The sequence below is a fragment of the Choloepus didactylus genome, chromosome 20 (genome assembly GCF_015220235.1).
Source record: "Choloepus didactylus isolate mChoDid1 chromosome 20, mChoDid1.pri, whole genome shotgun sequence".
In the NCBI taxonomy this organism is placed as follows: Eukaryota; Metazoa; Chordata; class Mammalia; order Pilosa; family Megalonychidae; genus Choloepus; species Choloepus didactylus.
In genome coordinates, this window is record NC_051326.1 from 43,819,241 (window position 1) to 43,844,308 (window position 25,068).

Below are 25,068 nucleotides of genomic sequence, written 5' to 3' on the forward strand. Positions count from 1 at the left end.
GCCAACCTAAAGGTATGACTTACTGATCTCCCGCAGTTTCGATATTAAACTTCCCAGTATCTGTAATCTCCTCGTAGGATTTACACCAAGTGAAGTGAGATGCATCTGTCACTTCTTGACAGTCTAAACTTAGGTAGATATTGCCTTTTTCATCTACACCGGCACTGATTTCCTTTGTGCCTGCATAGCAAGAATATGATTTAAATCTCTTCGGAACACAGTGTTCTTTGAATTCTCTTTTTTTGGAGGGGGATGGCATAGGCAGAGGGCTTATTTTATATCAAATCATCAGCAATACCACTCTCAAAACATTTTGAGTCTGCCTTTCCAGGCCATAACTATCCCTTTCTCTCTAAGATCTAAGCCCTCTGTCCAATGCATGAGCTTGAGTCCCACGCAGCCATGTTTTCACTACTTGATTTCATCCTCACAAGCCTCCTCCTTCTCGTGTTTGGTTTTTGTCTGTTTGTGTTTTTGGAGGGCGCTATTTGTTTGTTAGTTTTTGACCAACGGGTCCCAATGTAGGCCAGTTAGATTCTATTTCTTAGAAATTAGGATTTGGATGAGACACATCTCAGCCTCTGCCCGTGACTTGAAACAGTGACACATAAATATGGACACTCTAGAGCAGTAAGGAATATGGAAAAGCAGAGAAAGCCCCATGGTATAATAAGCAAAATAAAGCAAATATCTGGGAAGAAGGAGAAATAAGAGATCACTGGAGAGAAAGAAAACGTGGCTTTACAGGTTCTGGTTCCATCATCTTTTGAGACCCAGGTACAACTTTCCCATGTATCCTGTGAGTTTATCATTAGCCTTTATAAATACTTCCCCTTTTAAGGGAGCCTCACATGGGTTTCTATTACTTGCAACCAAGAAAATTATCAACAGTTTTATAAATTTCTTATCAAAGCTCAGCAGTAATATAAAAGATCACCTTCATTATTGCACATTTTTAACTGCCCCAAAGCAAAATTGCTGCCAAGCATGCAAGATGTTCTACTATGCTCTACTCCAAATGCAAGGACCTTAAAGCATGTCTTCAAGTATATAATTTATTTCATTTGCAAATTCAAATCTTTTTTTAAATGACAAGATTTTAATTTACCCAGGCATCCCATCCAGGTATATATATGTGCATGCATACCCTTCTTCCAAATTATTGCTGTTCAAAATATTTTGCTCTTTATAATAGCTTAAGAGGTAAAATCTTACCTGGTTTAGCCTCTACAAGTACTGGTTCAGAGGTATCTGATGGCTTTCCCACCCCACTTGCATTTACTGCCCGGACTCTGAAGACATAGGTTTTACCTTGGTGTAGGTCACTGACCTTGAAATGGCAGAGAAAAGGATACATATGTCTAATATTGACAAAGACCATTTTGCTCTTTTTCACATTTCATGATGAATGTAATGTTTTTCAAACATAACTTACTTTTTTAGTTGGTAAGCTATACCAACTAACCTAGAAAATCATGAGGAAAACAGATAGCAATCGCATATAATCTCACTTTCCAGGAATAAACAAATTTGCTAAAATTTTGATATATTCTCTCATTCTTTTTTTCTCTGCATATTTTAAAGCAGAATTGAAATCATACTGAATAATTTGTAATCTGGTGTTCATATTTGACATATATTCTATATGACTAAATATTACTTTACATATGATTTTAATTGAATAAAATATTCCATCATTTGGCCACATTCAAATTAAATCCATCTCTTCTTACACATATATAGACTTTATATATTTTAATATATGGCATAACAGTAAATATTATATATGTTCTCTACATTTTTAATTAATTTATTTGGATAGATTCTTAGAAGATGATTGCTTCATTCAAATGAACTGGACCACATTAACTATTGTCAAATTGCTTTCCAAAGGTTGTTGCTCATTTACACCTCTGACAATGTGTATACATGTACCTAACTCATATGTGACCTTTCTTTAAGTAAGGATGTGTGTCACACCTCTATCTAAATGACACTATAGAGTCCAAGACCAAAAGAAGAAAGTCTCTGGATTAAGTCAACTACGCAAATTAGCCAGAGTATATGGGCCTACTAGGTCTAAAGATACTTGTCACAAGGGCCCCAGGGCCTGGTAAATTGTGGGTGCTTAAAATAGAAATATTTGGAGAAAGAGAGAATAAAACAATTTACAAATTACAATTTTGTCAAATGTATTATAACATTGTGTATGTCTCCATGTATGTATGTATGTGCATGTGTGTGTGTGTGTGTGTGTGTATAGCAAACAGAAATCTATTATCTAATCATATGAATTTAAGAAAATTAAAAAATTAAATTTGGGACTTGAACTGAAAGGGCATAACATCAATAATCCTTGCAGAAAGCACATAAACACAGCCTACAAATATACAAGTCTGAGAGTAGTACTGTTAACAGTTGTTAGACTGCAATATAGAAAGAAAAGTAGGCATGTCTAGACAGTTCCCTACAAGCCAATATGGCAACGTTGTGAAAATAAGAAAATGAAGCCACTTCCTCAAGACAATTTATCGCCATCTGTTGGAAAATCTTCGTAATTGCTAAACAAATCTACACTGAGGTGAATGGCACTTCCTCCTCGTGTGTAAGTGGCGTCAGCGCAGCTGCAAGAGTAATAGACCAAGTAGAGAGAATATTTGTTTGAACAGGTTCACCTTGAGACTTTGAGCTTGTCTGCTAGAGGGATCAAAAATTCTTTCAACCAAAAGGGGGAAAAAGAAACAATGAACTTAATCACCTTTAAATAACGATTTGCAGTTGGTGCTTCATTTACTGTGAGCCATTCTCCTGAATCCTCTTCCTTATAATCCACAAAATACCCAGAAATGGGACTGCTGCCAGAATACACTGGGGCTTTCCATAGCATGACCAGTGAGGTATCCCTGACCTCACAGAACGTCAAATCATAGGCAGGCCCTGAAAAATCAAATTTAATCTGTGTACACACACCTACACACAAAAACAGCAAATGGCATGCCTGCCGCTCTAAGCCCCTATCGACTTACTACTTCTTTAATACATGCCTCACTTCACAAACATCACTACTGATTCCTCATTAAATTTATATTCCTCTCTTTCTCGAAGAGTGATGTTCATAAAGGAGAGCTATTTGGCATGAAGTTGGGGAGTTGAGGAGGAGAGTCCTGGCTTAATGTTTCCTCAGCCTTCCCTGTTAGGCATCCAGGTAATTGTGGTTATACTTAGAATAATTTATGAGTTCACATTGTTCACTAGAGACAGCAGATACGTATCACAGAGAGAAAACTGGGGGGGATGAAATAGAAAAGGTCTTCTTCCCTCACCCACTGGACAGGAAACCTGTCAATCACAGGACAAATCATTCCGAGCACCTGACCACCTGATGGGGCTAAACAACCTGGTTGCCTATCACATTAACCTGCTTTTCACAAATATCCAAAGCAATTCCAAAGGTGTGTGGTGCTGATCCCCCAAGTATAGATAAGCTCTGAGCAGTAAAGTGAAAAGGTGCAGTAGCCTAGCTCCATCTTAATTAAATCACACTCCCTCCACTGAGTGTTGCTAAAGCATTTTTTATTAAGCCTTCAAAGGGGCTCTGGAAACTTTAACAGCTTTTTCTTTCATTGGATTACTAGGGGGCAAAAATTAATTTCATTAAAACAAGTAGCAAAAAAAAAAAATGAAAGCACTATGTGGCCACAAACTTGAAAGACAGCAGAAGTTTTAATTTTTTCATCTTCAATTTTTAGTTAGTTTTTTTTCCCCCCAAAATGTGAGTGTATCTCACAACTCACTAGGTTCCTGACTGACTGGAGGCAAAGAAATTCACAACCCATACATGAGAATTTGTGAAAACAGTTCAAAATGTAGTCTTAAATAAATGCAGATTTTCAACAATGATATATGTTAGAATGGAGGCCTCGGGATCCCTAAATGGTCTGTAATGAGAAAAACTAGCTAATGTACAAATGGGTATCCTAAGACAATGCTGTCTCTACTTTGAGGGTAGGAACTTGTATTACCTTCCTGGACCTCTGTCTTCCCTCTGTCTCTACTCCCTTGGGAGAAGGTAGCCTGGTCCAATTCTTTATCATGTATCAGGTGTCGGATGCATAATCATTGACCTTGGGAAACCATCTCTTGTTCCACAAGCCTGGGTTAGATTTCCCTTCTACGTGCTTCCCTCTTAGCCCACACTTTAGACTTATTATTCTGTTCTTGTCTATAAACCACTCAGATTGCTCTCTGAGGGCAGGAACTATGCCCATCTTATTCACAAAATACCCCAACGCTTGGCACAATGGTCACTGCTCCATATGTGAAATTAATGAACGACTAGAGGCTAGGCAGGGCTGAGCTAGAGTAATTAAACTAACGCCAAGGAAGAGTCACTTCTTTGGTTAGCCCACATGTGTTAGAAAGGAGGGACACTCAGCGAAGTGTCCAGTAAAGACGCTTCTTACCAGGCTCTGGCATGGTCCAGGCTTCACACTTGAAGAGCTCGCTGGGGTCTGACGGCTGTCCTATGCCAGCCAGGTTGGTTGCAGCAATTCTGAACTCATATAACGCACCTTCTGTCAAGCCCTCCACCTATTTAGATTTTTAAAAATTAATACATGAAATAAAGATGCATAAAAATCCACTGGAGAAAGGAGTGTTTATGATTGATTTATCAAATGAAATATAAATATAAGCAACCTTGTCAGTAAATTAGACTAAATAATTTTAGGACAGTTATTGATATGCCCATTATGTTGTAGGCACTACTTTAAATCTTACTATTTTACTTCATTCATTCCATTCAATATGACTATGAGAATGACACGATGATCTCCTTTTGGCAGCTAAGGAAACAGGGGCACAGAGAGATGAAATGTTTGCCCCAAATCCACAAAGAGCACATAGAAGAGCACATTCTTGCTCTGAGCCAACGACCTAAGGCAAGTGGCATAATGGAAAGAAAACCTTGGGCTTGAGACAGACAAACTTGCTTTCCAGTCCTGTGATCTAGTTGGCTGGTAACGGGGAAATCTATCTACTTCTCTCACCACCACACTCACCAATCTCTAAAATAAGGGTGCCTGTTAGATGGTAGGGGATTCTCAGATTGCTGAATTTACACGGTAAACAGCCACATGAGGGAAGTCTGGGTATCCACTGTCAGGGTTGTAATACAAAGAAAAAGGGGGGCGGTCTTTGGGCCAAAACTGTTTGTCATGATTTACAACTGACTTAATGGGGACAAAAGTGATTTCTAGATAAACATTGTCTCTGAAAGAAAATTGGGAGGTTCTCAAGCAAGGTTTTTTGAGGTTAAACTTCTTTATCTTCTGAAAGACTGAATTCATTATTCTGTTTGGAATAACTAGTATTTAGTAAGTAAGTGGTTATTTTTCTCAGGAATATATGACCTAATAAAGAACATTTAGGCACAGTAAATGTTGAACGTGGGCAAAATATCAATACTGTCAATATTGTCACACCAAAATTTAATTTTGAGGCAATACTATCACATTATGAAGCTGAATTTTCCGTAAGACAGAGATTAGATCTCCTAAGACACTGCCCCTCCAAAAAATATCAAAACCTCATTTTACAAGTTAAGCAATTCATATGAAATAGATTTGTCACTCCATTGTGGTAATGATGTGAGCTACCATTGTCAAACGCTTGCCACTTGCCAGGAAACATATTAAACACTTCTTCTCATTTGTTTCTATCCCAAAAAAAGCAAAACCCTTTGAGGTAAATATTATTGATCACATTGTTCAAACAAGAAATCAAAGGCTCAAAGATACTAAATATAAATCCCAACAGCTGCTAAGGGTTTGAGTATGGATTTGATACCAGATCTTTATTACTCCAAGACAATGTTCTTTCTAATATTTCCACCTAGACATAATGTGTACTTGAGCAAGTGACATAGTCAGAGGCATGAAGTACAGTCATTTCTTAGGAAAATGGTGGTTAACAGGCAAAGAGGTAAAATCATTCTTTCAGTAAGCACTTGCTAATTATCTATTCTATCCACCAAGCACTACACTATAAACCAAGGATGAAAAGCACATAAAACTCAGTATCTGTTTTCAAAAAACTTGTAACTTACCAAAAAAGGATACCTGGGAGCTGATCACAACAGTGTCATGAACTAATTGTTAAACCTGTTCAGGTTACTTGACTCTATTTTTTCATTACTTCTCAGAAAAAAAGTAATAAATGAATCTCCCAAAATGTAAAATCACAAGGGCAAAATAGATAGATAGATAGATAGATAGATAGATAGATAGATAGACAGACAGACAGACACATATAAATAAAAACCAACCGTAAAGATCCTCTCTTCAACAGGCGAGGAATTGACCTCATGCCAATTTTTATGATGTGCTTCACGCTTATCTATGTAATAACCAAGAATTGCAGCACCACCACTGAATTTTGGCACCTTCCAACCAAGAGTCATAGAATGGCCATCACAGTTAAGAAGTGTAATTCCATAAGGATGGGATGGAGCAGCTACAAACAAAAACAAGCATGAAAGTTACTGAGACTCTTAGCTCAGTACTTGTTATCCTACTACACAGCCAGCTCCAGCATTTCAGAAAGCTGATGAGTCAGCTCGGTGGCTGCCCTGAGTACTTGTGCCGCCTATATCTTTCTTGACCAAACTTTTAGCCATATTTTAGCTCTTCCTTTAAAGAGAATAAGTAAAAATATACATTGATGCCAATTTCTAAGTAAAACCTTCCAATATTTCAATCATTTGAGGCAATAAACTATTTAAATCTTGTCTGGCAATTTGAAACAACAGAAGATCTCCCCTTCCCCATCCTTAGAGAAACCTTGGAGAAGGGAGCTTTCTCGTTTGCAACCATGAAGAATAACAAACTTTATTATCAATAAAGTAATTTTAAAATTAAAAAAAAAACTATCTAAACCAAAGCCAGTGATGATAAATACTATTTGGCCCAGCAACTTTTCGTTTTCTCCATATTTATAGAAACTTCAAATTAATTTAAATTTGTATGAGTTCATATTTCCCTTTTTTTAAGCACCATATTGGAAATGGGCAATCTTTTCCAAGCAGGCTGAAAAGGACTGTCTCTGCTTTTCCCTGAGTGACCCAGATAAGGTCTTCCTCTGTTACCTGAAATAATGTGGACTGGAAATAAGCTTTTTTTATTATACAATAAAAAGTGAAATGATTGGCATTTATTTAGTAGGAATGACTTAAAGAGATAAATGGAAATGTTGAAAGTCCCTTCCCAGAAAAAACTGAAAGATTAGAATATTGACCTTAAAATTAAAAAATAATAATAATAATAAATGATTATTATAATAATCATAATCCAGGGGCCACCTGGAAATTATCAAATTTAGCACTCTTTGACAATTCTGGGAACAATATTGGTAAAAGAGAAATTTTAATTTCTTAAAATGTTTGTAAATGTAATTAGAGACAAAAATAAAGAACAAAACATTTCTCTCAGGAGTGAAAAAAATACTACTGTGGTTCCAAATTTGTAATGTGTGACATTAGTGTTTAAAAATGTTTCTAAATATGCTTAAGCAGTGCAGTGTATTTACTGCCAAATAAAAAGAGCCATAATTATTAAACACAGAGCTTTACAGATCAATTTTTTCTATGGATCACCATTGCAATTTAGGACATGAACTGTTCATTTTGATCAAAATAACTTTAAAAGGTCACTATCTATGAACAAAGCCACAAAGTCATACAAACTTTTGAAATTCTCTGAATTTATTGAAATTCCTTGAATTAAGAACAGCTAAAATGTCCACTAATGTTGTTCTATTTTTGCATCTATTTGAAAAGAGAATTTCATACATGATAGCATATATTTTAATGTGGGTACAGGTGTTCAGAAACAAGTGGCTTCTCATAATACTTTCTATTTTTGATTTGCATTTTATTAGCATATTATCATTTCTCCCTCTCACACTGGCATTTCCAAGACAAGTGGCCAATTGATGAGAAGTTTCCAAAGAATTGCGTGTTCTCTGTTCAACAATTTACATCCACTTTTTCCTTCTGGTAATATTCCAAATGGCATCATAAATGTTTATTCATGCAGAAATTAAAATGTCCCAGAGAACTGAAAATTGGATCTGAATAGGCTATGAATTACTTACTGAGGGCAGCCTGGACTTTTATGATGTCAGACTCTTGTGAATTTTCACTCATGCCCACAGCATTAACAGCTTTAACTCGGAAGATGTACTGCTCTCCAGTCGTTAGGCCATGCACGACAAACCTGAGAAAAACATGAATGAGGGCCATGATTTCAACATTCAATTTTTTGTGCCCCACAGCAGAAGTAGAAATCACTATGAAGTCTCCATAAAAAGTTTTCACTTGGTCTTAAAGGAAGTTTACTCTTCCAGTGCCTTATATATGTATAACAAACATCCATTTTCATTTCCAAGTTTAGCTAATTTAAATCAACATTTGGGGTGAAAACACAAATGACAGCACCTACTTATATTGGTAGCTGAAGCAACTTCAACTCATTCACGTAGACTGCTGATTGCTTGACGTGGGCCTAAGGGCACAAAAAGCACACCCTCCACCAATCCTAAGTGACCTTGTCAAAGTCACTTACTCTGTGATGCTCCCTTTATTTCTGCATTTTCTGGGTCTTGTTGAGATCAAAGGTCTATTATAAAATATTATTCAACTCCTTACCCAAAAAAGAACTGCTCATATATTAAACCTAATAAGAAGTAGCTATAATGTAGTGGCTAAAGGCTAAGACTTTGAAGTCAACAGTCTGGGTTTGAATACTGGCTTTGCTACGTATAATTTTTATGTCTTTAATCAAGTTCCTTAACCTCTGCAAGACATTTTTCCCCATCAGTAAAATGTGAATAATTCCTATCTCACAGCAGTGTTGTAAGCATTAAATGTAAAGTACTTAGCCAAGTTGTCTTACACATGGTAAGCACTCAGTAAATGTAAGCAATTGCAATTTATCTTATTCATTCAACAAATATGTATTAACCATTTACAACATTCCTACAGTAGGATAATAATTTTTTATTCTGATAGATCCTTCTTCACCTCCTGGCTATAGACTGGAGAATAACATCTGTTATTCTCCTTGACTACATCTTCTTTTCTAGGCAAAGTCTTTTCCAACTTATTAAAAAAAAAAAAAAAAAAAAAAAGATTTAAAAGGGAAAAAATGGCTGAGCAGTAATTGATAATCTATCCACAAATGGTATCCTGACAGCTGCCTATATTTTCCTAAAAAGCATGTCTAGGAGAAAGCCTAATAAACTGAGACAAGCCCTGCACACTCAGCACGAAACAGGAATAAATCAATTCCACAAGCAGCGATGTTCACTTTTCACTGCCAAGGAAGCCAACATCTTTCTTCCACTGCCCCCTCCAAGGGAGAGAGATGGCCTCACTGTTTTTTCTCAATTTGGAGGGCTAAAGAAAAGGACTGGCAGTTATTTGAACAAAGCAATTTTAAAAGTTTGAAGGCAAAATAAAACTACTTTTACACTGTAATTGCTATTTTAATTCTCTTATTCAAAGATAAATCTTAAATGCTAATTTATGTCAGGAAAACCAAGATTCTGGAACTGTTCTCTCATACACAGACAAATCATTTCAATCAGGTGTTTAACAACTAGCTCATCAAAATTTGTCAAACTTAAATGGTCAAAACTTTAAAATTATATATTTCCTTATGTGTGAATAAGTAAATGGACTCATCCATAATGAAACTTCACAGATATCTTTCTACCATAGCACACAATGAGTACCATGTAGTTTATAGTTGATTGTACTTCTTGCTAAAGAAGAGATGTATTGTATTTCAATACAAAGATTTCAAGGACTTGGGGAGGTGAGATGGATTCACACTGAAGTAGTCACCTGTTGTAATCAATGGGCTTGTGGTTGCATGGTTCCCAATTATTGGTTCCTGCCACACAACAGTCCACATAGTAACCTATCAGGTCCTCTTCGTGTTTCGGCTTCTCCCATTGAACCACAACCGATGTCTTAGTATTTCTTGAAGCAAGTACCCGACCAGGAGCAGAAGGAGCAACTTGCAGAGAAGACAAAATGATTTCTTAGGCTTAATATGTAATACATTCAAGAAAAAAAATGCATGATTTTTTAATATATCATAGCATACTAGTTCACAAACTAAATAAACAATTGTTATGGATTGAATCATGTTCCCCCCAAGACAAGTTCAAGTCCTAACCCCCAGTCCTGTGGATGTGAACTCATTAGTTAATATGACTTCTGAAGATGTTACTAGTTAAGGTGAGGCCAAATTGAATCAAGGTGGGTCGTACTCCAAAGTGACTGGAGTCCTTACAGGCAGAAAAAATTAGACATAGTAGTGATAAGAGACAGAAAGAGACAGATGGCCTTGTGAGAGACACAAAGATTGAGTTACAGATTGCCAGTAAGCCACCACCAGACTTCAGAAGAAGCATGGCCCTGCCAATACCTTGATTTTGAACTTCTAGCCTCCAAAACTGTGAGTCAACTTCCTCTTGTTTAAGCCAACCGGTCTGCAGCGTTTGTTATAGCAACCCTAGGCAGACTAAGACATCAATTTGTATCCAGTTCTTGGTATCAGAGTTTTGGAAGATACACTAGAGATCTTCACATCCATTATTCCACAGGAAATGCAAACCAGATTTGTGGCTTTAAATGACACTTTGAGGAGAGAAAAAGGAATGGGGATGCAAGCAATGGACTAACAATCAGAGTGGGAATAAAACAGGAGCTGCTAGACTTCCTACTTCCCTACTTGGTCCTGAGTCATGAATGAAAAAGAATTGCAACCATAAAATCTCCTGCACCTCCACCAGAGTTAGTTTTAAAAGATCTTTTGTTGGCATGCATGCTTTTAGCTAACTGGGGAATAGCTATTTTTGGAAAGTAAATTACCAATTTTAAGAAAGTAACAAGGACACTTCTGTAAGACTCCTCAAAATTAGTAAATGGATTCAAAATTTAATTAGAGTTTCTCACCCAGTGCCAAGCCAACTAGTGGGCCTCCAAGGGGCTACAGGTGAGCTGTGGTCATGGACCCCACCAGCCCTTGGTGCAGTCAAAGGACCCAGGGCCACAAGTGCCTCACCCAAATGCCCCAGCATTCCATACTGTTATGGCCATTTTGTATGTGTGCCATAAAGTGGAAGAGGGTAGCACACTCACTGAGAGACAACAAGGTCTCACCTAGCCTGTGGTTCTACAGTCTTGTGATGCTTAACTTGGTATGTGTCCTCACTGCAAAGAACTGTGGGTAAGGAAGGGTCAAAGTCTACGCTGAATCAGACTGAAACCCAATTACGAGTGGAGGCAGTAGGTGATCGAGACCTAATGTCAGGTTTATTGTACGTTTATCTGTATGTCTGTCTTTCTCATAAAAATATGGTGTGAGGGAAGAGGTAACGCAGGCATCTAGTTACTCAAAATTACAATGCCTCATAACTAAAATGTCTTTAACAACTAAAATGTCTTTAACACAATGGCTCAGAAAGATTGAAAGAAGACTTCTTTGGGATTTCTACAACTCCTGAGTAGATCTCAATCCAGAATTTCTACAACTTGTATTTTAAATCTCTAGAGAGATCTTCAAGCCCTATGGGCAAGAAACTCTAGTGCATTTAAAGGTTGGGATGTTTCTAAAGTGACCATTGCCCAAAAGTTCTTTTAGCCCATTTATTGGCTTCATAAGAAGACAGAATTTTGGAAAAATGTTGAGAATCAACCAAAACATGCCAGAAAATCCTTCATCTCTTGTAAAATGAAATTTTAGAGCAACCTGAATTTTAACTCATGTACAATATTGACTTTATTAATACGTTTTCATGTTTATCCAATGCCATTTTATTTTCAGCCTGTTATACATTTTGGTTACTCTCTGTAGTAACTTACCAATTGTGTCCTGTACCTGAATGGGTGCAGTTATTTCTGACGGGTCACTCAGACCATGCTTATTGGCTGCCAAAACGCGAAACTCATAGGACTTCCCTTGAGCAAGATCAAACACCGCGTATCGGGGAGATCTCACGGCCATCTGGGCGTTGACCCGCTGCCAGCTCCCACTCCCAACAATGGACTGCAAAGAGAAAGAGAAATTATAATTTTAAAAAATCTAAAGTTCCCTAAAAGAGTGTCAAAGGAAATATTCCATTTTAATGAATCCAGTTATATTTTAGGTATGTCCATTCATCCTGCAGATAATGGGCAATCAAATGTTTGTTTGTTTTTTTATTTTATAGAGTGAAGCCAATTTGGGGCAGTAGGTAAAAAATTACCCAAAGTTGTAAAATGTTTACTAATACAAATTTTCACTCTGATGTGAATAAACTAAGAAAATTTAAGGGAATCAATACAAAGGTTGTAGTTTTAGCAAAATGGAGTGAACTGTAAATAAAGACAATTTAGGAGCATATTTGTAAAACTGCATCATAGCTAAACTTTTTAAATTTCAGATTAAAATTTTACCATATTGCAGCAATTTATAGTAGTGAAAAAGTGACTACCATCTATCTAACAATAGGGTAAGATATAAAAATATGGTACATTCTTATATTAAAATAACATGTTGAGATTTAAATTATTATATAAATACCTTTAATCAGATTAAAGGAATTATGCTATTTTGTTATGTCTATTTCTTCAATGTAATTCAGGATACAAATCATATATATATTATAAAATCAAGAAAATTATAAAAATCTATAGAGTAAAAGACTATAAATACATGCACTACCTGTTAATAGAGGCTATTTGATATGATGGAGTTATTGGTCATTTTAATTCTATAGAATGTCTCTGCATTTTCCAAATTTTCTATACTGCATGTTTAAATTGTTGTCATTGATAATTACTTGAAAATTACTTGTTTGTATTTAAGTTTTTTTTCCCCTGTAGAGATAAAATCCACTTTGAAAGTAATTTGGAAGTAGTAAAAGTTGGCTGTACCACTGACACTATTTTAAAACTGGTAAAAAGAATGGTTAAAAAAAAAATTCAAGTAGCAACACAGCCCTCTAGAAACCAGATTCATGTTTAAAGGAGACGTTTTCTCTCATTTTAGTGAAAGTGAGGATGTAGGAGGTTCCCACATCGTCCCTGATCGTGACCAGGGTTGTGTTTTCAGCCTGGGTGGTGGAAACCTGGAGAGATGACAGGAGGATCAGAGGAGCAGAGATGGAAAATAACACAAAAGCAATTAGCTGGGATTAGTCAGAGAAAAGAATCTTCATATTAGAGGAGGGAAGACAGGGATGGAGTAGAGGGGGAAAAATGTGCAAAGAGCTTAATGCCAATTATCCAGAAGCTGAAGAAGAGCTTGATAGCCAACATGAAGTCATCAGCTATTCATCTTTTAAGCAGAGACTGGAGGAAAGCACGTCGCTCTGGATACCTTCAGTGGGAGAAACTCTGTCTATTGCATTTGTTTGGGCAGTATGAACATGAACAAGGCACCACTGTCTTAATTACAAGCAAAAATCTAAGTAGAAATAATCAGCCACTAAGCTGCTAAACTCATAAGCTTCAACATACAAATAGGCAATGTACCATATGTGAGCTCTACTCAGAAAAAAAGAGCATTCAGCTATCTTTAAATTTGGAATTATCAAATACAGCTAATTTATAGGGAAATCCATGCTTATTTCTAATTATATCTAAATTGTGATATAATGGACTGATTATAAGCAATTGTATTAATTGCCTAGGTGCAGCTCATATAATTTCAAGTGATCCTAACATAAAATGAAACTATAGACACAAAGAAGAGAAAAATAAGTTACAAATATTCCTACGGTTCTTTTTAGTCTGGATAGGACCTTTGTGCACCAAGACATATTATCTAGAAGGGTGATGTACTGTCCACCGTAAGCTAATTGCAACAGAGGCAGATGAAGTTTGTCCCCATGCATCCGTTCTATTTTTCTCTTCTCTTCTGTGTGGCTAAGCTCAGCCACAGCCTGGGACCTCATGCTATCCCTGCTCTCTGGAATCCTCTCAGAGTTATCACTCACTTCAAGTTGTCCTGGAAGCTTCTTCTTCCTCCTCAGAATGTATGCTCATTCACTATTGACAGCAGGTTGTTAAATAAATGAATTCCCATTACATGCTAACTCTGTGATGTAGTACTCTCTTAAATTTTTTTTCTTTTTGCTAATACCTGATATTTCTGCATTGGCTGCAGATGAGTAAGGAAATACCTCTGAAGAGGGAACATCGGAGTACCACTCACCTGCAGATATTTCCACATATGGGGCTCACCACTGGGATTTCTCAAAGGAAATACCTCTATTTTGCCACCCACAATTAACATTAGCCCTTTACCCTGTAATACTTCCAGTTACAGCCCTGCAGGCAATTAACTGTTGCATATAACTAGTGAAGGCTAGAGGGACATTATACATTTTGGAGTATAAAATATTTATTCCTTTCCAGTGCCACTGCTGCTATGTTTCATTTAATTGTATTATATTATATTACTGTATTATATATTTTATATATTGTATATTATTTTATTTTATATGTTTATTATATATATTGCATTACATATGACATTATAGTATAAATTTGGTATCACAAAACCATAGTTACAGGGTTGGTAGGACTTTAAAAGTTTTTTAAACTATGGTCCACAACCCAATAGTGAGTAGTGAGTCATGAAATCAAATTAGAGGGTCCTAACCAACATTTTTTTTTAATGAAATAGGACAGATTAAAGAAGTAATGTATAACAGGTAAGGATATAGGTTTTGACATTTTCTTTGATTATATACGGGTGTGTCTGTCTGTCTGTGTGCACAGGGCTGCAAAGAATAATGCAATTCTTTTTATGTCACCAAGTCCAAAAAGTCTTCAAGTCAATGATCTAGTGCTTCTAACCCTTCCCCACCTGCAGTGTGAATTCCCTCTACAAGGTCGCCACCAAGTGGTCAAATGGCTTATAAACTAACACTGCAAGCAGCTTCTCCAGGAAACCTCGGACCTTAATTGCCTAGAATGTTTTAGTGGACAGAAAACTTTTAGATCCACCAAGTTCAATTCCCTGTTATAAAGTGGATGGCAGCAAAGCCAAATCTGGGACACAATTATCCTAACGTCAAATCCCACTCTAGAATTCTTTTCACCAGTTCAGCCCACCCTCTTAAGCTTCATATTAAGTAATAATGAGGAAGTATCTGTGATGATTGATTTGATAGCTTCTCCTCTTTGCAACACATTAAATAAAATAGTGTTTGATCACACACAGATTTGATTTTTGAGGAAATGTGACTGCACAGTACCTTCTCAATGAAATACACTAATGACTCCTTGCCACGGGGAGCAGGTGGATCCCAGCTGAGGACAACATATGTTCTGCTGATTTCCGAAGCATGTACATTGGTGGGAGGTCCTGGAATCTGAGCATCGCCTGGAGGAGTAATCAACAGCGTGAGTGCCAAACTGTAGATTAACACCAACTCAGCACATTTGCTTGAGCCCACTTTCCTGAGCACTGTCCTTTGGGTATATATTGCTGGATATTAAAGAACTGCCATATCAGTGTTGCACTTGCTTCCTTTCTATTTTGGGAATGTATACAAACAATGAGGGCTATTTTTTCAGAGTCAAAGTAAAATATACGGGTAGAGATCACCCAATTACTTTTGTTTCTAATATAAACAGGTTCATTTTTTAAAAGGGGATGGTAATCGAATCCAAAAGTCTTCCAGAGTTTCAACTAGAAGTGGGGAAAGGATTCATTCAGAAGAAATAGGGCATTGAACCAGAAACGGAGCTTTGGCTGTCCTGGGCATTTGTGAGAGAAAGTATTAACAATCTGTGTTCTGCAATATGGAAACTGCAGAATGTAATTGTATTGTCTCTAATGACCCTCGCTGGTTCTTTGCTTCATACTCTATGCCCCCAAAGCATTTAAATTATATATAAACTTCTAAAGCACGCTGTTTTTCTTCCCATGGGAGATCAGTAACACATTCTCGAGCACCATAATCTATGCCTATATATCTGAAATTCTGGAATGGTATTGATAAACTTTTGCAAATAACAATAATAGAATATTTGCATTCAGATGTCCCAGTATAGTTCTCTTCTGATATACGTTTTTGTTAATATAATGTGAGGTGTCAAGGGGAAGTTAAAGTTTGGATTTTTGAGAGTTTTTCATAAGAGGTGGAGTTTTTCCAGACCCACAATCCCTGTAATTGCAATACAAAATAGTATGCGCTTCAGATTAGATTAGCACATGATTAAAATGGTTTGTAACTTCCTCAGGACATCTTTGAGCACTTCTCAATATCAAATTGCTCCCTTGGGACTTTGCTGCATGAGAGGAATTGAACAGCCACATGGAAACAGCCCCAGATAGAATTGAGTTTCATTTCATAAGAGTCCTGTTACAGAGTACATCAAATTTTAGAGACACAGTCATATAAATGCTGCCATGACCTAATCTAGGATCATTTCTGGCAAGTGGGTTGAATTTCAAACAAGGAGTCAGAATGTCTCCAGGAAAGTGCTAGGAGAGTGGGCAGGGCAGAGAGGAGCTACCACCACTCCTCCAACCTGTTTTCAATCCATATACCGTGTCCACAATTAAAGAGATCCAGAGGGAAGCAACTTAAAGAGAGAAGATGTCGAAAACTTATCTTAGGACACTATATGCAAAACTTCCAAAACTGAATCATAGTTTATTTCAGATGTATTAAACTACACAGGAAGCCAACCAAGAGAACAGAAGGGAGCCAGGCAAATAATAAAAGCAGTGTGAAAGTGTGAACAGTTAAATGCGGAATAGTCTTTCACACACTTTCAGATCTGAAATGTCTTGCTGTTTTTAGACCTGGCACAGAGAAAATGAAAGAAGAGGCATTTTATTTGGTGCCAAAGCAAAAAGAATCCAGGTTTTTCCGCAGGGGATCCCCAACCAGGGTAAGATACTTGAGTTGTTAAGACCTTTACATCACCTCAGGTAATGCACAGCACGTGCCTTGCAGATTTGCACATGACCCCAACCATGGAAAGAAGAGCTAGTACAAAAGAGAATAGGATTCAAAATGGCCTTGGTGCCCTGTCCTGATCAAGATGGCAGAATGAGATGCATCAGTGCTCCATCCCCACCACAGAAGCTTTGAAAATCAGCAAGAACTGGAGGGTGAGCACCCCATAAAGAAAGAGGCCACTTAAAAGTGGTAGGATCTCCTGGTGCCCTGCCAGACCCTCTACCATTCCTCACCAGTTTGACACAGAGCCAGCTCATGCTCCCATTGTGGACCCCTGGTCGCAGTTTCAGAAAGAGCGAAGTGCACATATTGGGAGCATATATATCAGGCCCAATCTTTCTCTCGTGGCCTGAGGAACTTGTCATCCCAGAACTTGCACTGAATGTAAAAGGCAGCTCACAGAACACTCTCACAAAACACTGTGGGAGAGCAGTCAAGTTACACTGCCTGGGGCAAGGGCTATTGGTTGAAAGACATATGGTGCAGTGCCTGGGACCATAAGGTGACTGTTTCCTAAGGAAGAGGAGGCATTCAGAATGATATAAACAGGGGAGATTCTAAGGCCACACACACATGCCCAAGAAGACTCATGCACAGAAAGGATCAGGGAGGCCCCTACACTTTGACCTGGAGCTATTCTCTAAACTCACTGTATAGATAAGACCTGAAGAATAGCACTTGCACAAGTCAATCTGCAAAGACTGGGAAAGGTGTTTTGTTTTGTTTTGTTTTGGGGGTGGGGGTTCATTTTGTTTGTTTGTTTGTTTTTTAGTTAGCTCCTGGCATTCAAGGGAAGCTCTGTCAAACAGTAGCTGGGCACAAGCTTAAGGAATAGACACTTCAGAGTCTAAATTTCAGTGATAAAAATTTAAGACGTCACAAAGACTGTCAAAAACTTTTTTTAAATGGTCCAAAATATGCTCAAAGAGCTAAAGAAAAACATGAACAAAGAGCTAAAGGAAAATGATATATGAAAATAAAGAGATGGAAATTATGCAAAGGAACCACATCTGAAGACCTGAAGATCACAGTAAAAGAAATAAGAAATACCTCAGAGGTGTTCAACAGCAGATTGGAGCCGGCAGAAGAAAGAAGCAGTGAACATGAAGATAATAAAATTGAAAATTCAGTCTGAGGAGCAGAAAGAAGAATGAATGGAGAGAAGTGAACAGAACCTGAGGAACTTGTGAAACACCATCAACCTTACCAATATATGCATTGTGAGAATATCAGAAGAAAAAGGACAGAAAGGAGCAGAGAGAATATTTAAAGAAATAATGGCTGAAAACTTCCCAAATTTAACAAAAGACATGAATATACAAATCCAGGACACTCAATGAACTCCAAAAGGATAAGCCCATATAGAGCCATGTTGCAGCACATTATAATCAAACTGTCCAATATCAAAGATAAAGAAGGAATTCTGAAAGTCTCAAGAGAGAAAGAATGTGTCACATACAGAGGGGGCCTCAATAAGATTGTGTCAATTTCTCATCAGAAACCATGGAGACAAGAAGGCAATGGAAATGACATATTTAAAGTGCTGAAAGCAAAAAAATTGCTAACCAAAAATTCTGTATCTGGCAAAACTGTCTTTCAAAAATGAGGGAGAGATTAAGACATTCCCAAATAAACAGAAGCTGAGGAAGTTTGTTACCACTAAACTTGTTCTACAAGAGATACTAAAGAGAATTCTGCAGGTTGAAAATAAAAGGACAGTAGTCAATATATTGAACCTGCATGAAGAAATAAAGATCTTTGGTGAGGGTAACAATATGGGTAAATATAAATGCCAGTACTATAATATTTTGGATTTGTAACTCCACTTCTTACTTTCTCCAAGATCTAAAAGGGAAATGCATAAAATGTAATGAAAAAGCAGGGGTTTTGGACTCATGATGTATAAACATGTAATTTATTACCAGAACTACATGAATGTGAGGGGATGGAGGGGTATGGGAACATAGTTTGTATATACTATTGAAGTTAAGTTGGTATAAAAAGCAAATGAGATTGTTATAGACAGAATGTTAAATTTAAGTCCCAAGTAACTAGAAAGAAAATATCAGCAAATATGCAAGCTCATAGTGACAGAAATGAGAACACACATTGCCAGGGGCAGGGGGGCAGTGCGGTTAATGCGTAATGAGTGTAGGGATTCTGTTTGAGGAGATGGGGTAGTTTTAGTAATGAAAAGTGTTGAGGGCACCACATATTGTGAATGTGATTAGAATGGTATGCTTGGGAGTGGTTGAGATGGCAAAGTTTATGTTGCATGTATTTTCCCACAATTAAAAAAAAAAAAAAAGAAGAAAGAGCAACTGAAGAGACAATGACAATTAAATGCACTACATAATTCTGGATGGGTTCTAGCAAGGGAGGAGAAAAGGCTCAAAGGAACATTATTGGGACATATGAAAAATCTGGAATATACGCTGTAAGCTTTATATCTATGTTAAATTTCTTGAACTTGATAACTGCACTTAAGGTGGTTAATAAGTAAATAGCCATGTTCTTAGGAGATGGGCATGGCTATGTTGAATGAACAAGGAGCATGATGTATTCAACCAACACTCAAGTGTTTAAAAAATGGGTTGACACTCTGGTGGGCATTCTTCTGCACTATATAGATAACCCTTTTTAGATTTTAATGTATTGGAATAGCTAGAAGTAAATACCTGAAACTATCAAACTGCAACCCAGTAACCGTGACTCTTGAAAACGATTGTACAGCAATTTAGCTTAGAAGGGGTGACAGTGTGATTGTGAAAGCCTTGTGGATCACACTCCCTTTATCCAGTGTATATGGATGGATGAGTAGAAAAATGAGGACAAAAACTAAATGTAAAATATGGTGGGGGGGGGTTGATTTGGGTGTTCTTTTTTTACTTTTACTTTTTGTTCGTATTTTTACTTTTTCTGGTACAAGGAAAATGTTCAAAAAATAGATTGGGGTGATGAATGCACGACTATACGATGGTACTGTGAACAGTTGATTGTACCCTTTGAATGACTGTATGACATGTGAATGTATCTCAATAAAACTGAATTTTAAAAAATGGGTTGATAGGTAACATAGATAGATAGATAGACAGACAGAGTGAATGTGAAAAAATGTTAAAATGGGTGAATCTGTGTATCTGGGGGTATATGGGGTATCTTTGAGTTCTCTGTATGGGGTTTGTATTATTTTTGTAACTGTCCTATAAGTTTAAAAGTATTGCAAAATAAAGTTGTTTTTTTTTTAATGGCCCCAGTGAGCCAAGGAGAAGGCCAAGAAAATAAAACTATATTCATTACTATTCATTTTGATGCAGTTATAGCTGAGAGGAAAATGCTTAGAAAGGAAAAACAAGAGCTAAACAAAATGAGCAAAAATGGCCAAAGGCTTTATCCCCAGGGTACTTTTCACTGGGGAACCATGTGCTATTAGTCAAGGATGTGACCCTTAGTCTCTACTTCGGTATCACAAGGCTTCTCTGTAGCCCTGATCTCATGAGTCATATCGACACTGAATGAAAATGATGACACACACACGTATATACATATATATCATGTATTATTGTTTAAAATGCTTTCATATTCGTTATCTTATTTGATTTTTGCAACCTATGGAGGAAGACAGTATTGTTCTCCTCCAATTTAAAAATGCAGAAATGAAGCTCAAGAAAAATGTAGTATTTTCCAAAGATCACACTATTAAGTGGTGGAATTAGGGTTCAAGCTTAGGTCTTCTGATTCCAAACCCTGTGTTTTGTTCTGTCACCCCCAAGGAAATCACAACCTCCACAACCTCCTCAGGAGATATTTTCTTTAAGTCAATGAAACATGAAGTTTAGCTGGAATTTGTAGAACCCCCAAGATGACAGAATTCAAGAGGATACAGAACTATAAATAGGTACTGAAGAATTCAGAGCAAATGATTAATTTAACACGTAAGCTACAAATGATCTTGTCCAAGAATGGTGTTTTAATGCTTGGATACTTAATTAGTGGCATAAAAACAATCTCATTATATTTTGCAAGAGTCTATTCGGGCCCTTCCAACAATAGAGTATTTATTCATTTTTCAATGAACCAACTCGAGGAAGACTGGAAAAATTGTATATTAGGAGAAAAGCATTGATAATAATTAAAATATTTGAAGGAAGACACCAAGCAAGATTGAAGTCATTAGTAAAACTTAGGCAAAAAGACTGAAATAGCAGAGGAATCCTTTTTAGCCAACAAAAGTAATAAAATTGTTTCGTCAAAACAAATAGCATTTACCAGTTCTTTTCTAGCTAAAACTATTTTAACAGAGAAAAATAAGCTTAGATGAACAGAAGGAATACAGGAAACAAAGGGAAGAATTTTCTAATGGAAAATTTTTGAACCCAGAAATCCTCTGCTTAAAAGTATTATGGAATCTCTCTCTCTATCTAAAGATTTTTTAAATTAGAAAAGTCATTCTTTGTTTAAAATGAATGAGGTGAAGAGATGAACTTTCCAAATCCCTAAATCAATGTATCTGAATTTGTGTTTCATAGCTGGTTTGCTTTAGACCATGGAAGTTTTCCATTAGCTGCATGTGAAACCTCACACCAGACAATTGTATTCCTCTATGGCTGACCTCCAGGCAGTATCAATGTCCCAAGTCAAATAATTTTCCATCTAAGTGTCCTACCCTCTGCCTTCCATGACCAGCTACATAAACAGGGTATCAAAAATGTTTCCCAGAGTATAAATAAAAAACTGCCATGTTCAAGCATACATCAGACAAAATAAAGGCACAAGCCGAAGGAAGCCAGAAAATCTGCCTCCTTATAAGAGAGAAAAAATGAGAATGAATTTGAAAAATATTATCCATAACTTTACTCCAGTTGGAAATAAGAATTATTTCATCTGTTTTACCTAAAATGAAAACTTACTTCCATTTTACCAATTGGAAAACCAAGTCTTTGAAAATGTGTTAGTTATTCATTTGGTATTTAAAACACAGCTAGTTATTTATATCCCCCAGACATCTATATCTATATATAAATAAACAGCTTGTCTCCCCTAAAAAGGCATGGTTACTACCTTTGAAAGTTTTACTATTATGTTATTTTATATCCCCAGTATTTTTCATAATGACCTTTATAGAATACAAATTTTATCATAGATATGTAATATTTATATAACAATTTAGATCTTCTCATTTTAGATCATTTTTACCAGATCAAATTCCTGTATTCCCACTCAAGACAACCCAGCCACATCTCTCCTCACTGATCCCATATACCCAAGAGGAGTGAAAAAAAGAATTTCCTTTTCCTCTAGCATTTCAAACTCTCACATTTTATACAGACTGTTCTACTGTGAAATCATTTCTTCCAAAATAATTTGGAGCCATTTTTATTCACTCAAATATCTGTATTTTTATCATCAAAAAAATGTTGAGAGTTTATCATGTGCAAGCACTATGCTAGCCAATGGAGAACAAAACAATTATTTCAGAAGTCATAATAAGTCAACTTTGCCCCAATTATTATCTTTGGTTAATTACTGGGCATCTTTCCTGGTTTCTGGTTTCTTCTGGAAGTATAGATTTAACTAAGGCTTACTCTTTAAGTGTTACTGTAGGATTAATCAGAGCTCTTAATAGGTACCTCATGGAGGAATTGCTGAGACATGTGTCCTTTTTGAGGTACCAGAGAAAATGCCTATGGGAGTAGAAGATACAATTTCTGTATACATTTTTTGGAACTGTCCACTACAAATCTGAAAATCAATCAAAGAACTTCTCCTGGAAGGATCTGCAGTCTATTTGGGGAAACACTGGAACTGCTGCAATTCTAAAGAGCTCAAAATTATCTTCTTAGTCAGTGGCTCCAAATTGATTTGGAATCTTCTCTTTCAAGTTTTCATTTGTTGTTCTCTTTGAAGTCCAACTAATCTCTTTGGACTTCTGATTAATAATGTTAGGCTCTCCTTCTTAATTAATCATTCATTTTGGCTATCTCTTAGAAGGAATAATAAGTAAAAGAGTCCACCAAATCCAATATATGTGGGGGAAATAGAAACTCTCAAATCAGAGGCATCATTTGATAGGAAAGAATCACTCTATTTTCAGTCAAAATGTTAGGAAAAATTTTTTGCTTAAAATAAAATAAAATACCATTCCACTTGTGGAATCTGTGAGGACAGGACACCAACAGCAGCCAATAATCAAATCTTAGCTTCAGTTTGGTTTCTTTAATGTATCAGAGAACCCTAAATGAAAGCAGGGCAATCCACTTCATTCTTATTCTCACTTCCTTATTTTTGCCTTGCTGATTTTTTTAACTTCTACAGACATTAAGCTTGCAGGCTTGACTTGCAGTTTTTATTTTTGCATGCAAAGAGTGTTACCACCAGTGGATTTTCTTTTCTCCGTCTCTCATTTCTCTAATTATAATCCTAAATCCCTAGGGTAAGAGAAGCTCAAATGAAATGGCAAAGAGCAACTTACCTTCAAGGTCATCCTCATACATTACAATTTCTTTATCTCCCTCCAAATGAACTGCTGCAGAGAGAAAAGTTGATACTAAATTTGACATCCAAAGGTTTCCTAAAGAAAGCAGTAGTTTCCCTAATTCAAGGCAAGGTCTGAATCGACTTTGCATTATGATTACAATATATAAATTACTGTGAAGTAATCAGAGCTGATATTTGGGAACTAATCCTAATAATATCTAGCACTTCTCACCTCTTTGTAGTGGATTCAAAAGACCATGCTGGTAACAGAAAATATAGTGGCTCATTTAAAACCATAATTAAGGGTCCAATCCCATTAAGGAATCTGTGTCATGTGAAATTAAAATTCAGAAACCGAGTGACTCAGTTTCAAGGTTTTCCAAATCTCATTATGTGTTGAAATTATACCGTCAATGGACTATGAATGTGTTAAGGGTCTAATTCTGAACCAATTTCACTAGATTTCAATGAAAAGCATTATGAAGGTGAAACACATTGGTTCTAAAGTGTAAATGTCAACCTAGCTATATCCATTCCTAAAGTGACATTGATGGAGACATTACAGACCAGTAAAATATTGCTCTGCTATGCTCAGCAACTGAACACCTTCAAAATTTTCATATGTAGTTGGGGGTTTAGAAAAAGGAACAAATTACACACAAAACAGCCAAAAGTTCCCCAGTCATAGTCGGAACATAAAACCTTAGAGACCTACCTTGTAATCTTTTGAGGTCAAGAGGGTCAAGGGCAGCCACGGGTTCAGTGACCCGGGACGGTCTGCTAATGCCCGCACTGTTGACCGCCCTCACCCGGAAGATGTAAGACCTTCCTTCAAAAAGTCCAGTTACAGGGTATTGGCAGATTTTTACTGGCGCATCATTGCACTGAACCCAATTATTAGTTCCCACTTCACACCTTCAAATAAATAAAAGCAGCAGAGAATAACAAATCCATCAGCTTAAGAAATGTATACAGATATATAACAAATAGAAATTAGGAAAATAGATCAAATTGGTCAAATCTATGGTGTCAAAATATTGCCTTATACAAATAGCAACATAAGTAAATATAGTTCTATTTAGGAAATGTAATAAATAGTGTGTGTGTATGTGTGTGTGTGTGTGTATCCTAAGCCTTTACAATTTATAGCTGAAGAGCAAGTCCTACCTTCAAACACATTTAGGCAAAATCTTTTCAAAAAGTTATTTTAGATCCATCCTTTTCTGTTCTTTTTCCACATTACATCACAAAATCACAAGGTGCCCCTATACTTCCTATCATGCCTGTTGCCAGGGCTCAGAAAATGAAATAGCTCTTCATTCCATGTCCCCAAACACACTTTCACTCTAGTGAACCACTGGTGTCAGTTCTCATTGGAATGCAGGCTCACGGTCTATTTCCAATAATGTTAGGATGTTTCTTTCTAGAATGCTTCTCAACTGGAATTTTGAAGCTTTTTGAAATATTAATTTTTAACCAGAAACCTGAAAATGTAAAAAAAATTAACTTCCATTTACCAAAGGTTGAGAAATACAAGTAAAAAAAAATGATTGTTAT

The 25,068-nt window shown here is 36.6% G+C and overlaps 1 protein-coding gene across 1 annotated transcript in view; it reads right to left on the bottom strand.

Annotated features, from left to right (window-relative positions):
- Window positions 1-25,068, bottom strand: part of MYOM2 (myomesin 2) — a 123,473-nt gene that overhangs the window by 62,291 nt on the left and 36,114 nt on the right. The window contains exons 12-22 of the mRNA XM_037812938.1: window positions 24,227-24,426; window positions 23,507-23,560; window positions 15,316-15,443; window positions 11,933-12,116; window positions 9,905-10,079; window positions 8,152-8,273; window positions 6,326-6,513; window positions 4,464-4,590; window positions 2,759-2,937; window positions 1,216-1,330; window positions 24-180 (exon numbers count right to left, since the gene is read on the bottom strand). Coding sequence (XP_037668866.1) covers window positions 24-180; window positions 1,216-1,330; window positions 2,759-2,937; window positions 4,464-4,590; window positions 6,326-6,513; window positions 8,152-8,273; window positions 9,905-10,079; window positions 11,933-12,116; window positions 15,316-15,443; window positions 23,507-23,560; window positions 24,227-24,426 — 1,629 coding nt within the window. The remainder of the gene's footprint in view (window positions 1-23; window positions 181-1,215; window positions 1,331-2,758; window positions 2,938-4,463; window positions 4,591-6,325; window positions 6,514-8,151; window positions 8,274-9,904; window positions 10,080-11,932; window positions 12,117-15,315; window positions 15,444-23,506; window positions 23,561-24,226; window positions 24,427-25,068) is intronic.